At 34.6% G+C, this 18002-nt stretch overlaps 1 protein-coding gene across 1 annotated transcript; it reads left to right on the top strand.

Annotated features, from left to right (window-relative positions):
• Positions 1-7209: 7209 nt before the first annotated feature.
• Positions 7210-16434, top strand: LOC104902399 (DNA (cytosine-5)-methyltransferase 1B). The gene is made up of 12 exons (XM_010690168.3): positions 7210-7519; positions 9262-11020; positions 11439-12945; positions 13120-13284; positions 13438-13624; positions 13757-13868; positions 14161-14308; positions 14394-14591; positions 14785-15063; positions 15155-15316; positions 15672-15890; positions 16032-16434. Exons 2-12 carry the CDS (start codon positions 9321-9323, stop codon positions 16164-16166), a joined length of 4812 nt encoding a protein of 1603 aa, XP_010688470.2. The 5' UTR covers positions 7210-7519; positions 9262-9320; the 3' UTR covers positions 16167-16434.
• The last annotated feature ends 1568 nt before the right edge of the window (positions 16435-18002 follow it).

Here is an 18002-nt window from a genome sequence, read left to right as displayed (position 1 = left end):
AAATGAACCAAAACTGACCATAATTTATTTTTCTCAATTCGTGGAGAAATTAAGGAATTAGATAACACTGGTCTAATCTTACCTAGCATAAAACTATGACATTGGACTTTTTATTAACTAATTAACACTATTTTTATCGTAGAATTCAGCTCAGAAATAAGGATTTTCGAGATTAAAATAATCACATTTGATTGATTCAAATTATAACACTAAATACCACTCGTATGTTTAATATATACATAGAAATATATATATTCTGAGATTTTGTGCATGTCACTCGTAGCCTTTTGAATAGCTATCCACCTCTCGTAGATGAGCATGTCACTTATAAACTAATACCACGGCAAATATATACTTTTATGAGACTATAGTTGTGACTCAGGCTATGCGGTTTTGACAATATGGTCCAATAGGCAGCGTGAACGATAACTCCTTTGGTGCAATATAATAAATTAAATAGCTAGATGGTAAAGTTATTAGGTTAGACGAAATTACAAGTGATTAAATTAACTTCTTACCAAAAGAAGGAAAGAAATTTACAGTACTTCGTCAAATTTTTTTTAGATGTTGCTCCATATATAAACATATTTATACTTCCTTCATATAGAAATAGTTACACCATTTGCATATTGTTTATTATTCACATCTTACACTTTGATTATCTTTGGTAATTTATATTTTAGGAAAAATATAGTCATATGGAATCTTCTTAGATTCGTCTCAATGTATATTTTATAAATATCAACTTTTTACTCCCTCCGTTTCACAATATAAGGCACGCACGATATTTGAGGTCGAACTTTGACCGTTAATTACTCCTAATTTACGTTGATAAAAAAATTTTAAAAATAATATTATTATAGTATTTTTCAAGACGAATTTAACGGTATAATTTTTATAATTTTTATTTAACGTATTTGAGAGATATTTGCGGTCAAAGCAAATTTTCGTAAAACGCAAATGACTTATATTTTGAAACAGAGGGAGTATAATTTGTACTTATTGATAATTGAACATATTAACGTTTGAAACCATGCATCATCGGTAAGCGTGAAAACATAAAACGGTACAACTATTTTTAAATGGAGGAAGTATTAATTATGATGATAAAAACAATAATTAGAAAAATAGAATAATTATTTCATAATATGGAGTACTAGAATTAGTAATATAAGGTATTAAATAGAATAATTATTTCATAATATGGAGTACTAGAATTAGTAATATAAGGTATTATTTCATATTGATTCATATATCTTATATTTATAGTGTTAATGTTAGAATAGATTTAAAAGTACATTTATCGACTATGATGTTGATTTTTTTTTAATTTTTATTTTTAAAAATAGCAAATAAGAATATGGCTAAATCTCAAATCATCACGAATTAATTTATTTGACCTATATATATTTGCCAACCAAACACTTGAAGTACGGGGATCAGAAGTAGTAGAATACGAGAATATTTATAGTACACCTAGGTGTACCATACTCATGGTACACCCAAGACTATTTTCTCAAAATGAGCAAAATGAACAAATGAGTAAACATTTCTACTCATTTAAGAAAATGAGCAAACACTTATATTATAAAATGATCAAAATAAGCAAATGAGCAAATGCCCATATGAGCAAATTTGGTGTCAAATGAGCACCTGAAATTCTAATTTATTACAAAAATACCCCTGGATGTACCATGCTCATGATACACCCGGGTGTACCATGAGTGAACTCTCACTCCAAATCACTAATCTACAAGATTTGAATCTCAAATATCTAGGAAATACCATGTATATAAAGCATTGGTTAATCTCGTTAAGTAACGTTTTCGCTTTGTGTGAGCTATTTCAATCCCTTACCTATAGTCATAGATAAGTAATAAGTAGTGCTTTAACGGTTTTGACTCTTGCATATAGAATTGCAAAGTAGTCGTTTCTATAATGATGTTCAAAATAGAAAAATAACCAATGTTCTAGTCACGGACGTATCTGTGCTCTTTGTCAAATAAAAAGTGAAGTAGTATGTAGATTAGTAGATATCATGTTTAGGAAGGAATCAAGTGGATAAAATGTCCAAATCTAGTTTGAACAAAGTTAAATATTCTTGTACAAAGTAGTTATGTATGTTATTAATTACAGAAGAAATTCTTAGACCCTGATCCAGCTGATCAATATAATGAGAATCTAGACAACTATACAAGTAGTCATTTGAATTGGCGGAATTAGGAAGTCATTATTGATTTTTCTAATCTATACCACTAGGGTGTGCACAAACCAGTCCGGACCGAAATTTGAACCGGGACGGATATTCCGGTCCAATCTTCGGTCCACAAAAATTCTAGGTTTTTGGTCCGGTCCAGTCAAAATTCGGAAAATTTCAGTCCGGACTGGTTGGATCGAGATTTCTATTATTTTAGTAAAAAAAAAGTTATATGTTAAAAAAAAGTTTAAATGGTAGAAATTTATAAACCTACTATTACTTTAAGATTATTGTTATTAAAAATATTAATTTTTAATATATCTGGTTTATAAATATATTTAAATAAAATAAAAAAAAATTAGTTTTGGGTCCAAGACATAACCGAACCGGATTTTTCCCGCCCCGATCCAAGGAAAAGACAAATTCTGGTCCAGACGGTTTTGGTTCGGACCTAGATCGGTGCACACCCCTATATACCACAAGGCATAGGTTAAAAGCACTAATATTCATACATAAGATATCATTATACACAAAGTTTCTATTTCAAAAACCAATGAAACTAAAAAAATCTACGGATTGGATTGAAAACAATTCTTGAATGAGGTATTCAACTCCAGGGATGAATCAATTAGGAATTGATGATTTTTAACAATACCTTCTACCCCTAAAAAAAACAATACCTTATAAAAGATGGCTAGTTCAAGATGTTGAACAACAAAGTTTGATTTTGAAAAAACACCATCATCATGGAATAAGTCGTTTTTTTATGATATACAACTATAATTCCCATTTCTTTGTCACAAAATCGACCATTATGGATCAATCCCTCGTGATTATCTGTATCTCTAATATCCATATTCCATCCTTATTATTTATTATTTTCAAATAGAATCTTGATGTATTATATTTTTTAATTAAATCTTTAAATTTGTAACTTATATCTTGTGATATAGATTTATTTCTCATGAGTTGAATATTGTTTAGCTGATAATCATGGAAAGTTTCACATACCTGTAGGGTAAGCCTCTAATATATATTTGTGAACCAAACAACTTCAACATTCACATTATTGCACTTTCCAAATTATTTTATGTCAAACAAATAAACACTAAAAGTTATTTTTATCGCTAATATGATATTATAAGGCATGAAGTTAACAACCTTAAACTCGAATCAGGAAAAATTCCTAATCTATAACAACAATCGTGGTGAGTAGTCACTTTTATAACTTCTAAGGAATTGGGGATAAAAATAACAATTTCAGTGGAATGGGGGTAAAAAAAATATTATAATTACATATAATTATAAAACTTTATTATGTTTTACTTTGAAATATTAAGTGTTGAAATTATACTAGATTAATAGTTAAACTCTCGCATTTCATTTCAAAAATCATGTATTCGAATTCTGCCAACTATGTCTTTAATATATTTGTATAGATGTGATATACCCTATATATACCAAATCACCTATATATCAAAGTTTCTATTTCGATTAATCTCGATGGATAAGGTTAAAGGTTAAAGGTTCCACGTCGGTCTAATGCTTGCTGTATCTTTGTCTTATTACTTAATGGCATAAAAATCCAATCAAAAACTATATAATTAGCTCTATGATGAAGATCATAGGAATATATATTATCATGTGATCATATGCCAAGTAGCCACTTTTACATGCATAGCTGGATTGTTCAACTCTATGAACAAGTACCTGTAGAGTCAGAACTACACTCTTACAACAACTAAATTATTCGTAATTGTCTATAATTAAAATTTGTAATATTTTTATCCATTACTATATTTTTAATAATTCATTTTATAACTTTAAGACTTTTCAAAATTAAAAATCCTTAAATAACTTATATTTATATTGCTATCAATTATCGAATTTACTGTCATTTTTTAGGCCGTAATCACCACAATAATGACATTATTTCGGACAATCAAAATTAATCTAGAATTTGGCAAGAGGTAGCAAAATAAACGTAACAATTTAAAACATTTTCTATTTGAAACAGAGGCTTTAATTCACAAAGTGACCTATGAAAAAAATTACTCTCGTAGTTACAAATTTTTCAAAAAGATATTGATAATTGAAGATTTGTGACAAACATATATCTCTTTATTTTGAAACTTTAATGTAATACTACTATTTAGTATCTACCAACAAATAAAGCTTAAGGTATAACTCTTGCTTATAGGACTTGGGAACAAATCGTTTTCTCAACTTAAGTTTTAATGAATTGAAGCGTTAAGCATTTGTACTTTTAATTTCATAAAACTGAGTGTTCAAAATATACAAGTTATTGTGTGATCTTGGAACCCAGAATTACAAGAGACCCTCTCAGTCTCAAACCTAGATTTAAGAGTTTCATTCTTTTAATTTTCATTGTTGTTTGTGCATAAAATCATAAAACACAAAAAGGAGTTTGAAATCGCCAACAAGAATCACATAATCTAATCAAATAGTCAGCAAACTCTTTAAAATTAATCATAATACGTTTGTAGACACTTATCTAGTCTTAATATCTTGGTTTTAATTTGTTGTCCACGTCTTTGTTTGGTAATTGGTATATATATGTGAAGAACTAAAATTCTTTTTTGAAACATAGCACGACAGTTAGGTGGTTGTATCCTATGATCTACTGATTAGTATTTAATTTTGAGAGCATAAAACAGATGGGTAGTTGTCGAAGATGTAGGAGAATCTGATAAAATTGGTAGGTCACATACGTTTGTGTTTAGTTCAACCAAGTCACTAAGATTTGAGCAGAAAAAAAAAAAAACAGCAGTTTATTTCAAATAAGAAGCTTTTTCGTCTCCTAAATGTTGCTTTTAAGAAGTTGGTGGTTCTTAACTTCTTATCAAGAACTCTTTTTATTTTACGTGGGAAATTATCCTCCAGTAGTTTCTTATTTATTTTAATTAGATTCAAAATATATATATTAATATTAAATTGTACTTTTTAGGAAAACATAAAAGGTATTTAATGTATTTTAAGTGGACACCAAACTTCTCAAGAGTTGCCTCAGGCGTGTTCGGCATAAGCTTTCTAATTAGTGTCTTGACCATGTCAAAACACTAACTAAAAAAAAGTAGTGTTTGGTAAGTTAGTAGTGTAATGGCTTGTTCTTTTCGGCATAAAACAACGGAATTGAACTGAATTCAATGCAACTGAACAGAATTGAATTATAATTAATAGCAATAATACATAACATAACATAACATGACATGACATGACATGACATACCATACCATACCATACCATACCATACCATACCATACCATACCATACCATACCATACCATACCATACCATACCATACCATACCATACCATACCATACCATACCATACCATACCATGCCATGCCATGCCATGCCATGCCATGCCATGCCATACCATGCCATGCCATAACATACCATACCATAACATAATATAATAAACATTAATTAATGATAATAATAGTTTTTAATAATATATTATGTTAATATTTAATAATAATTATAATACTAAAAATAATATTTAATTAATAGTAAATTCATAATAATAAGTTATTAATAATCAGTTATTACATAATATCAAATAGTAATAATAATTTATTAAATAATAGTAATAAATATCAGATAAATAAATTAGGAATCGAACTTATTGCAAATTGTAGACACATAATAGTGTCTAAAAGGATCCCATGATGAAACATATTGTGGTTTAATTGGTCCGACCGAAGTATACAGCAGTCTAAAAAGCCATCTAAAAACTATTTCGAAAAGTGTTAAAGTTCTATTTCAAATCCCAATTAATTATTCATGATAATTAATTGTAATTTGAGCCAAATCCTTTGAAAAACTCAATTAATTGTTTAATAATAATTAACTATTTTATTTTAATAAATAAATATTTTCAAAATATACTTTTTACAGTTAAAATCAGATGTTATCCCGTAAAATCAGATTTATGGAATTAAAGGATAAAAGAAAATATTTTGAAACGCGTTTTTAGAAAAGTTGGCAAGGGTACGTCAGGAGTCAGACTGGTACGCCTACCGCATCAGCTTGCGCCTGGTGTATGTATGTGCATTAGACGCGGCTTTGTCCAACTGTGTCAGGTGCACTAATCTGCACCTGACACGTGGATTTCTGACTCACATAGTTCTGCGCCAAGCACAATTCTCTGCGTGAGACGCAAAGTTTTTTTCTTATCTTTTTCAATTCTATTGGGCATGTCGCGTCATGCCCGTGACACGTCAACCTACACCATACGCAGTTGGCGCATGAGGTGCAGTGTCGTTAAAACTTATAGTAAAGTAAAAAATATACAAAAATAGTTCAATGAAAAAAATTATCACACCAAAGAGCAATTGTAAGGATTGATGATCGGATATATAGATGTGATAATAGCACAAGCTTCTAATACAAGCCACTCTAATCTACAACAAATGTTAATTAATGTACATCTATTTCATAATATGTTTTAAAGGATCATATAGTTAAAAATATAAAGCTACATTAATAATAAGTTAATATGCAAAATATGTATACACTGTGATCATTAACAATAACCGACAATCACTACATAAATTGTGCAAAGTCGACATGCATTCATGCTAAGATCAATGACAACTGATAAAGCTACATTAATTAACTTATTTTGATACCGGTGACACGACTTGCGCCAAAATAAGTAGCTCAATTCTCTCTAAGAAAAGTAATTCACATGCTCATTAACAATAATCGACAATCACTACATAAATGCAACAATAATATTTTAAAGCATACTCCTACCTACTAAAAACCCAATTTAGATACTTTTTCAGATACAGAGACACATACACTTACAGATATAATTAAGAATACAATAACACAGTAACTTTCATCGTCTCACTTCCAAACCAGTACATACTACGATATTATCACTCCATCTATCTTGAAAGTCAAAACCCTAATAGCTCAAATGAAGTGTTAGAACTAAGAGAAAACCAATCTACTATTCTACCCTATGCTTCTTTTTCTTTACTCTTCTTTGATAATTTAAGCAATCTCTTAAATCTTACCTCTTACCAAAAAAAACCTAGTAGTAATTAGTAAAGAAATCAAATACTCAAAATCTCAAAGAGCGAAAATTTCCCTCCATTTCCCAAATATTATCCAACAAAAATGGCGGCAAAATGAAAATTAGGGAACATTCACACATATAAACCGCACTTTCTCTCTCTTTCTCTCAGGTATCAACCCAGTTCTTCAAAGTCTCACACTACATTCCTTCGTTGATAATCAGCCGTTGCATTTCACTCTGTGTACAAATTGCTGGGATTTTCATCATAAGGTTAATTTTACCCTTTTTGTTAGTTAAACCTAGAATTTTAGTCATTTTTTATTATGAATATTGAGATCTTGATTTTTATTGTTGCAAATGTAGTTCAGTTATAAGTTGTTTTTATGTAGATTGTTCTTCTTGAATGTGGGTTTTCTTGATTTGCTCTAGATTGTTAGATTTGTATCAGTGATGATTTCATTGTGGTTGATTTTGGATTGAAGTGATTTAATGGGTTTAGTTGTTTTGTGATTGTGTTTTTAGATTGTGGGTTTGTTTTCTTTTGTAAAATTGCGTCAGTTCTTGATTTGGTGAATGGAGAAATGGCGAATTCGGAAGACGGGTGGATGGGGATATCTCAATTGGGTGTTCTTTAATCAGGTTTTAGAGGTGTTTGGTAGAGGCAATGGTACTAATTGGGTTTTCGATGCCTTATGTTTTAGTATAATTTATTTGTTCATGGATGAGTGTGGTGAGTTTTGGCTCAAAATGAAGTGTGTAGTGAATTATAGTTCGTGTTTTGATGACTATAGCTATTCGTGTATCGAGCTTAACATGACGTTTATTGTAGGCTTTGGTTTGATGGGTGTATATAGGTGTAGTGGACATTACCTTATAGGGTGTAAAGAGTTCTAGTTTCAAGGTTGTGATGAGATTTTAGCCCTTTGATCATAATAAATTCTTTTTTTTATAGAAAAAGATAATGCGTGTCGTGAAATGGTAGAACGTATGGTTTGAATTACTAATTGTATTGTGGTATTGGACTATGCATTTTGTAGTTGGTATTTATGGATCTTGTATTTGCCCCCCCCTCCCCCCATTTCTAAGTTTGTAGATTAGAAATTGTATACATGTTAGAGGGTGTTTGGTATGGAAAACGTAAACGGAATGGAAAGAATTTGGATAAGGAGGGGAAATGGAGATAATAACCGTTACTTTTAATTGTTGTTTGGTATCTTAGTGGAATGAAAACAATTGAGAGGATTATGATTGAGGAAGGAAACGTGATTTGTTTCCACTAGTTTTATAAGGGTAACAAATGGGGGGATTATGTTTCCCTTTGGAAACGGTATTTGTTACTTAACACTCATACCAAACAATTAGAAATTGAAACACTTATTTGAATCCGTTTCCTACATCAAAATTTTCCATACCAAACACCCTCTTAGTATTAAACTTCAAAATAAAATATGAGAATATCTACTCAATTTATCATCAGCTCAATTTGGAAATGACAAATCATGCACCAACATCAAAGAGACTAAGCTCAATGGCAAAGTAACCTGTACGATTTATGTTTAAAATGATGAATATTCAACAGACATCATCTTTTGTACAATCTTTCACGCTATAGAAATTTTAGAAACTAAACAGCGTTGTCTGTGATTTCTCTTTTAGTTTCCTGTAAGGCCCCCCCTCTTGAAATCTTGGATCTTTACCTGTGTGCCTTTACCTAATTTACTATTTGCTTTGAATCTGGGTTGTTTGTTCTTTATTATCAAAGCATGATAAAAACTTCCAAAAGGATGCATTAGCTAAACTGCATGGGATTTGAAGATGATTTTTACTATACTGCTTTCTTTTCAGCCTTCATGTTTGTAGTAGTATTGCTTTGGGAATGTGATTGGCCCATGTTTGTCAAAGATGGTAGTCTGTATAAGCTATTCATTGCATATCAAGTGAAAAGCTCCTTTTAAAGTATTTATTGACGTTGAAATATTTGGCCTATCTGACTTATTGCTTGTCTGTTTTAGGTAATTCCTCGTTTACTGCCGTGCTTTAGCTGTGCACGTATTCCTCAATATATTCAGGAATGGGGACAAAAAGGAATGTAAGTGCAGAAGATGTGGCTTTGGATGACACTAAAGCAAATGAGCCTAGTAGTGAAACCTCAAAAGGGAAACAGAAAAAGAGGGAGAGAAGTGAGGCCAATGGGGAAAAGGCATTGGATGACACTAAAGCAAATGAGCCTAGTAGTGAAACCTCAAAAGGGAAACAGAAAAAGAGGGAGAGAAGTGAGGCCAATGGGGAAAAGGCATTGGATGACACTAAAGCAAATGAGCCTAGTAGTGAAACCTCAAAAGGGAAACAGAAAAAGAGGGAGAGAAGTGAGGCCAATGGGGAAAAGGCATTGGCTTCTCGGAGGATGCCAAAGCGTGCTGCAGCATGTCCAGATTATAAGGAAAAAGCCGTTCGTCTATCTGATAAAGATCACCTTGTGGATAGAAAAAGGGAGCCCACTGTTGAAAATGAGATAGCTGCCATTGGCTTGACCACAGGCCATGATGATCCCAGACCCAATCGACGCCTCATAGACTTTATTTTCCATGATGAGAATGGTAAAGCACAACCAGTGGAGATTATGGAAGTTACTGAGTTGTTTATTACCGGTGTAATCCTGCCACTAGAGCCTAGTGGTGACCCAAGTAAAGATAAGGGAGTAAGATGTGAGGGCTTTGGACGGATTGAAACATGGGACATCTCTGGCTATGAAGATGGTGCACCAACTATTTGGATATCAACAGACATAGGTGATTATGATTGTGTGAAGCCTGCTGCCTCCTACAAGAAAATTTATGGACTTTTCTACGAGAAAGCACGTGCATGCATTGAAGTCTACAAGAAACTTTCAAGGTCTTCAGGGGGTAACCCTGATATAGCACTTGATGAACTGATTGCTTCACTAGTTCGCTCGATGAGTGGCAGTAAAAATTTTCCCCCAGGTGCATCCATCAAAGAGTTCATCATTTCACGGGGTGAGTTCATTTACAACCAGCTTATTGGATTGGACATTACATCCAACAAGAAAGATCAGAAGTTCTCTGATCTGCCTGTTCTTGTCACCCTTCGTGATGAGTGTAAAAAAAACTTGTCATTTGCACAAGAAGCTGTGGCTCCCTCAAATTTGGCTTCTGGTGGGAGTCTGAAAATTCGGGATGTAGAGAGGAAAGATGAGTCAAACACAACAGTGGCTTCTGCAGAAGAGGATGAGGATGCAAAGTTGGCCAGATTGTTACAGGAGGAAGAGGATTGGAGGTCTATGAATCAAAGGAAGGGCAGACGGCAAACTGCTTCAAACAAGTACTACATTAAGATTAATGAAGATGAGATTGCAATTGACTATCCTCTACCTGCTTACTACAAGCCTAACGAGGAAGAGACTGATGAGTACATCCTTTTTGACAATGACATGGATGTTACTGATCCAGATGAGCTACCCAGAAGCATGCTTCATAATTGGTCACTGTATAACTCTGACTCACGATTAGTTTCTTTGGAACTTCTTCCAATGAAGCCATGTGATGACATTGATGTTGCCATTTTTGGGTCTGGGATCGTCACAGATGATGATGGAAGTGGTTTTTGTCTTGATGCTGATGATCAATCTTCGTCAGCTTCTTCCGAGGTGCAGGATGTGGGTGGAATCCCTGTTTATTTAAGTGCAATTAAGGAATGGATGATTGAGATCGGAGCTTCCATGGCCTTCATATCTATCAGAACTGATATGGCCTGGTATATTCATCTTCTCTTTTTTCAATGTCCCTCATTAATTGCCGAATTCAGTGTCTTGTCATACTGTTTCCTTTCTTTTGTCTAGTATCATGTTTCCTGAGATTTATGACAAGGATAATATATTCAAAATTCACCTATGCTTTCATAAATTGTTGAAAATTATTCTTGGGGAGTACCTCTGGAAGTTAATTTTTGTGGTCAGATGTACAAACTAAATCTTATCTGTCTTAACAATTCTCTCAATCAGGTATACTTGATTACTTGAGTCCTTACTAGTGCTGGTTGATTGTGGCAGAAGTTGTAATCTTCTGATATAGTTGAACAATCGATTCATATAATCCCTGATGTTTTTTGAACTCTCTACTCTTCTACTACTAGTTATCGCAATGCTTATGTGTTCCTTAACTTGTCTCTGCAGGTATAGGCTTGGAAAGCCATCAAAGCAATATGCTCCATGGTACGAAACAGTTATGAAAACAGCAAGGCTCGCAGTTAGCATCATTACTCTATTAAAAGAGCAGAGTCGTGTGGCACGTTTATCCTTTGCTGAGATTATCAAAAGAGCGGCAGAATTCGAAAAGAACCACCCTGCTTTCATATCATCAAATCCAGCTATGGTAGAAAGGTATGTGGTGGTCCATGGTCAGATTTTACTGCAACAGTTTGCAGAGTATCCAGATAATACTATCCGAAATTGCCCTTTTGTAACTGGACTATATGATAAGATGATTACAAGGCATCACACAAAATGGACAGTGAAGAAAAAGGCTTTGACAAGGAAAGGTGCAAACTTGAACCCAGTGGCTAAAATGGTTCCTATTGCAAAAAGGAAACTAATGCCAGCCACAACCACTAGATTGATCAACAGAATATGGGGAGAATTTTATTCAAATTATTCGCCAGAGGTGTCCAAGGAGGAAACTGTTGCTGAATTGAAAGAGGATGAAGCTCAGGAGGAGGAAGAAGAACTGGAAGAAGATATCGAAGAGGAGCAAGAAGAGAAAGTGTCCATTGAAAAAACTGACAAAATGCCTAGAGCAAGTGGGAAGAGAAAGCACAGTTGTTCATCTCAGGATATTAAATGGGAAGGAGAGCTGATTCAGGAAACTCGTGCCAGTGGGACTTTCTACAAACAGGCAAATGTATTTGGGGATTTGGTTAATGTTGGGGGTTGTGTCCTTGTTGAAACAGATGAGTCGGAGGAGCTGCCTCCTATCTATTTGGTGGAATATATGTTTGAAAAATCGAGTGGAAAAAAAATGGCCCATGGACGACTGTTGCTGAGAGGATTGCAAACAGTTCTTGGTATTGCTGCGAATGAGAGGGAGGTGTTCTTGACAGAGAACTGTCTGGACTTCGAGCTGGAGGATGTTAAGCAATGCATAAAAGTTGAAATTCGACAGGTGCCATGGGGACATCAACACCGGGAGGCTAATGCCATAAATGACAAGATTGATCGGACAAATGCAGAGGAGAGAAAGAGTAAAGGACTACCTCTAGAATATTATTGCAAAAGCTTCTATCAGCCTGATAAAGGTGCATTCTTTTCTCTTCCTAACAATTCAATCGGGAGTGGAACTGGTATCTGCCATGCTTGCAAAACTAGGGAGGCAGAGAAGGAGCACAGTTCCCTAAAGGTGAATTCGTCAAAAACATGCTTTTCTTATGAAGGAGCTGAGTACAATATTGAGGACTTTTTCTATGTAGCCTCTCGACATTTTGCTGAAGATGAGAAAGAAAATGAAAAATTTAAGAGTGGCAGGAATGTGGGCTTGAAACCCTATGTGATTTGCCAGCTCCTGGATATTGAGATGCCTAAGGCTTCTCGAAAATCTGATCCAGAGTCTATAAAAATTAAAGCACGGAGATTTTTTAGACCTGAAGACATTTCAGCAGAGAAGGCATATCGTTCTGACATTCGTGAGGTAAAGCACAACAATTTCATGAATTTGATTTTTTGGTAAATGGTGTGATAATTTATCGGAACTTTAAAGATGAAATTTTCTCTTAACCTATTACATTACATATATGTGAACTACTAGTCTGGTACTTTCATTTGTTTTCAAATATGTTATGATTTATGTACTGTTAACTTGCAGGTTTACTTCAGTGAGCAAATACATAAATTAACTGTAGCTGCTGTTCGAGGGAAGTGTCAGGTCAGAAGAAAGCATGATCTATCATCTTTAAACTACCCTGCTGTCTACGAGCATATCTTCTTCTGTGAACATCTATATGATCCTGATAGTGGAGCTATTAAACAGGTGCAGCCTCTATATCATATTAGATGCTTGTATTTAGTGTTGCATGAATCTTGGTATAAATTCTTAAATAGGTTGATCTTGTACTAAGTTGTAGTTTCAAAAATACTTTAAAATAAGCATCTTTTAAATCTAGTGTACTATGGCAATTTGCAGCTTCCTAGCAATGTTAGGGTTTACTCCGTTGATGATGAGTCCATGTCTAGAAAGAAGAAGGGAAAAGGTAAAGAAGGTGAAGATGATGACGCTGTCAGACAAAAAGATGAATCTTCGAAGAAGCGGTTGGCTACTCTCGATATCTTTGCTGGCTGTGGTGGCCTGTCTGAAGGTTTAGAGCAATCAGGTAGCTTGAATGCACTACAATTTTCTATTCGCGCTAAAACTTACTTGCCAGTGCGCACATCTGTATCTTTACTATTGCTTTCTTACAAATTTGCTTCTTATTGCTTAATAATTTCTCTTTTAACTGTGGCAGGTGCGTCGCAGACCAAATGGGCTATTGAATATGAAGAGCCTGCAGGTGAAGCATTCAAGCTCAATCATCCAGGGGCGTCAGTGTTTATAGACAATTGCAATGTGATCCTCAGGTATGCTGGAGGATGAATTGAATATATATTCATTACTTTATGACAGGATTTTATTAAGGCTTTTTGAGTGTACGGTATGTGTTTATTTTGATGTATGTTTTCTCCTCCCTATTTTTTGACCTTTTTAAAATTAATGAGCATCTGACTTCTGCTGGCAATCTTCTACTCATGCTTTTCTCTATAACTGCAATAAAAAGTTGGATTCAACCTAGTACTATATATCTTGCATGGATGCTATTGTGGATGTTGGCATCGCATTTCTGTATGTACTCACTGCTATGGTCTTGTACAGGGCAATCATGTCAGCTTGTGGGGATGAAGATGACTGTATATCTACGCCTGAAGCTTCGGAGGAGGCAAAGAAGCTTGATGAAAAGGTTATTAATGATTTACCTAGACCTGGGCAAGTGGATTTCATCAACGGAGGGCCACCGTGTCAGGTATATGCATTTTTTTCTCTTCATCCTTGTTTTTAGTTTTTCCAAAGTTGTGAGAAATAATTATCTAATATTCCTTATCCTGCAGGGGTTTTCTGGAATGAATAGGTTTAACAAAAGTGCTTGGAGTAAGGTGCAATGTGAAATGATCCTGGCTTTTCTATCATTTGCTGAATATTTCCGGCCTAAATATTTTCTTTTGGAGAATGTGAGGAATTTTGTGTCATTCAACAAAGGCCAGACATTTCGCTTAACCCTGGCTTCTCTTCTCGAGATGGGTTATCAGGTAGGCAGTATTGTCAATTTTCTTTTTTACTTTATAGTAGGTTGTATGTATGAAGATGAGCTCTGAAATGGCATAATTATGACCGGTAGAAAATAGAATGTGTTTTCAGGATATGTATAAATTTCTCTAGAAAGGTCTTAGATAGCCCAAATTCTTTTCGTGACTCTGAAATCATTGTGGAGCAATTTGTCAGGTGAGATTTGGTATTCTAGAAGCTGGAGCCTGTGGTGTTTCCCAATCCCGTAAACGTGCATTTATCTGGGCTGCATCTCCTGAAGAAACACTGCCTGATTGGCCCGAGCCGATGCATGTTTTTGCAGGTCCAGAGCTCAAAGTCACTCTGGACAGAAATAGTCAGTATGCTGCAGTGCGGAGTACTGCAACTGGTGCCCCATTTCGCTCGATTACAGTCAGAGATACTATTGGAGATCTCCCTGCTGTAGGAAATGGGGCTTCTTTAGTGACTATGGAGGTGAGATATTGCTTGACATTGTTAATCTCTGTATTCTTTGCCTTAATGAATATGAACTTGGAATAACTCATGTTATCATATTTTTTCACAGTACAAAAATGAGCCTGTATCTTGGTTCCAAAAGATGATCAGAAGGGATATGGTGATTTTAATTGATCATATATCAAAAGAGATGAACGAGTTAAATGTAGTACGTTGTCAAAGAATTCCCAAACGCCCTGGTGCTGACTGGCGAGACCTGCCAGACGAGAAGGTACTCTACTCTAATCTGGTGACCTGGGTTGCTATAAAATCACATATCCGATTTCCTTTTATTTGAGATTTTGTCATTTGAGCACTATTTTGTCATTGGAAAGTTGTTAGTGAAATTAGTCTAGAACTTCATTAGTTCATTGTACACCCGGTTGTACGGCTTGTACCTAGAGACTAGAGTTAGGCTCACTCAAGGCTACTTTATGTTCAATTACACTTTTGGAGTTACTCCAGAGTCCAGATGAGCAAACAAGTGAGAATAATAGCATTTTGTGTATGGAGAGCTGGGAGTACACAGGGTGTACAATAGAAATTGTGAACTTCTATGTTCTGAGAAACCTTTTTCCTATCTGCAGGTTAAGCTGTCTACTGGACAGATGGTTGATTTGGTTCCTTGGTGCCTGCCAAACACCGCGGAAAGGCACAACCAGTGGAAGGGTCTATTTGGAAGGTTGGATTGGGAAGGAAACTTTCCAACCTCTATTACTGATCCACAACCTATGGGTAAGGTTGGGATGTGTTTTCATCCTGATCAAGATAGGATAGTAACAGTTCGTGAGTGCGCTAGATCTCAAGTAAGCTTTCCTGAAATATTGCAGTTCTTTTGGTCGTCGATTATTAAAATCTGTTTAAAAGCTTATGAAAGTTCATATTGACAAGTTGTTATGGAGATTCAGAAGTCTATATGATTTAACCTGGATGATTTGCGAGTGCAGGGTTTTCCAGATAGCTATATATTTGCTGGCAACATCCAACACAGGCACCGGCAAATTGGTAATGCAGTTCCACCACCTTTGGCCTTTGCATTGGGTAGGAAACTTAAAGAAGCTGTTGACAGGAAATGCTGTTGAGTCTGATGATATTGTATCAACCAACTAAGCGTAAATGATAATTAGTGCGGATAATTCTTACTAGATAGAGGAAAGATTAGAGAATCTACAATGCTTTGAGCCTAATTAAGGCTTCCATCCATGAAATGATAAATTGAGTTTGATGTGATGAACTGTCTTTGAGCCTTTGGCCTTTGAGTTCGTTATTTTTGTGAATATAATGTAATGCAACAGTATTGACGGATGTTCATAAGCCTGAGCGTCATCTAAAGGAAGTAATTTTTGCTCACTTTCTTCTTCTAAGTTCTATCTGATTAGGTAAATTCTGCACTCTTCAACTGCAATTGGTTTTTGAGGGTACTCTTCAACTGTATTATGCACTTAGCTTTGGACAATATTAGTAACTTTCCTCCCCCCAGGAAGAAATTTGCCTTGCAAATAGTTATGGGGTCCTTGTACTTAGCAGTGTATATGAAAAGAGACATGTCGTGAGATATTCAAGATTGACTTTAGTAAAATTCACACTCGAGTGAACTTGAATTGAACTCAAGCGTAACTCCGAATGTTAGTGAGCAGGTTTGTATTTGAAACTCCGGCTTAGAAACTCGTGAGAAGCTTTTTTTAAACATTCAAACTAATTAATTAATTAAAAGTAATATGACATCTACAATAGGAAGTCAAAACCAACAAATACACTTGTGAGAAGCTCAAAAGCACAATTATTTAGTATTGTTGCAAGTAAAATGCCTATATTTAGTATATTATATACCATATGTCCATATGTGCTATGAAGGCTAATGAAAGGAGATATTTGCAAGTCATTGATAATTGACTAGATTAAAGTCTCATTAAAACTTTCTTAAATCTCAACTTTGGTGAGTTCAATTAAAAATGTTTAAGAATCAATAAGTCGAGCTATCCAGACTCAAGCTGTACTCATATCACTTATGCAATTATGCTTACTTGTGGAAAAAGTCTAAGTTAATGATCATGAATTTGCAAATTGCAAATCAAAGGACAAAATCATAAGAAAAGGTGTAGAAATAGATGAGAAATAGAAGAAAAAGATAAAATTATTCATCCACATAAAACTTGTGACTACATATTTAATTTAATAAATATAATTATATACCTTTGTCTACTTGACTCTATAGTTGAAAAATATTATGGTACTCTGTACTTTTACCACTCCACAATTATTAATATTGCAATATTTACACTTTTACCCAGTGGCAAATCTAGAAATTATATGCAACGGGGTTAGTAATCATAAAAACCCAAAATAGTAATGTTGATGTAGGTCACAATCCTTTTTTTTAGTGTTGAGTGAGGTCTCTTCTACTAATTAACACTTTTAATCTATATTTATACAATAAAATTTAGGTTTTTTCTCCATATTATTTTTTTCCAAGTGGGGTCAAGTGATCCCACTCCCATCAACATGCATTCGCCACTACTTTTACCACTTAATTATTTACATCAAATGCAAATCACCATGATTTACTCGACACGGCTCCCCTACTTGTGCAAAGCTTATATGCTACTTATTTGGACTAGGGACATGTGTATGTAGAGGTGAGCGTGGGTCAGGCCGACATGATTTGGGCTCGGCCCGTTGTCCGCTACGTGGGCCACGGGCCTGTCACGGTCAAATTTTATTTTCGGCCCGCACGAGCCCGCGGGCCGAACGCTCCTTTCCTTTGTTTTTTAATCCTAAAACTGTCAAAAATACAAAAAACAACATAAAACATGGGTCAGGCCCGCGGGCTGGGCCGTGGACAATTTCTTGAAATTTCATGCCCGGCACGCCACTCATGGGCCCGGTCCTGACCCGTTATTTACTCAAGTCCGCAGGCC

This window comes from Beta vulgaris, chromosome 8 (genome assembly GCF_026745355.1).
Source record: "Beta vulgaris subsp. vulgaris cultivar EL10 chromosome 8, EL10.2, whole genome shotgun sequence".
NCBI lineage: Eukaryota > Viridiplantae > Streptophyta > Magnoliopsida > Caryophyllales > Amaranthaceae > Beta > Beta vulgaris.
This window is presented reverse-complemented; position numbering and strand designations above follow the sequence as displayed.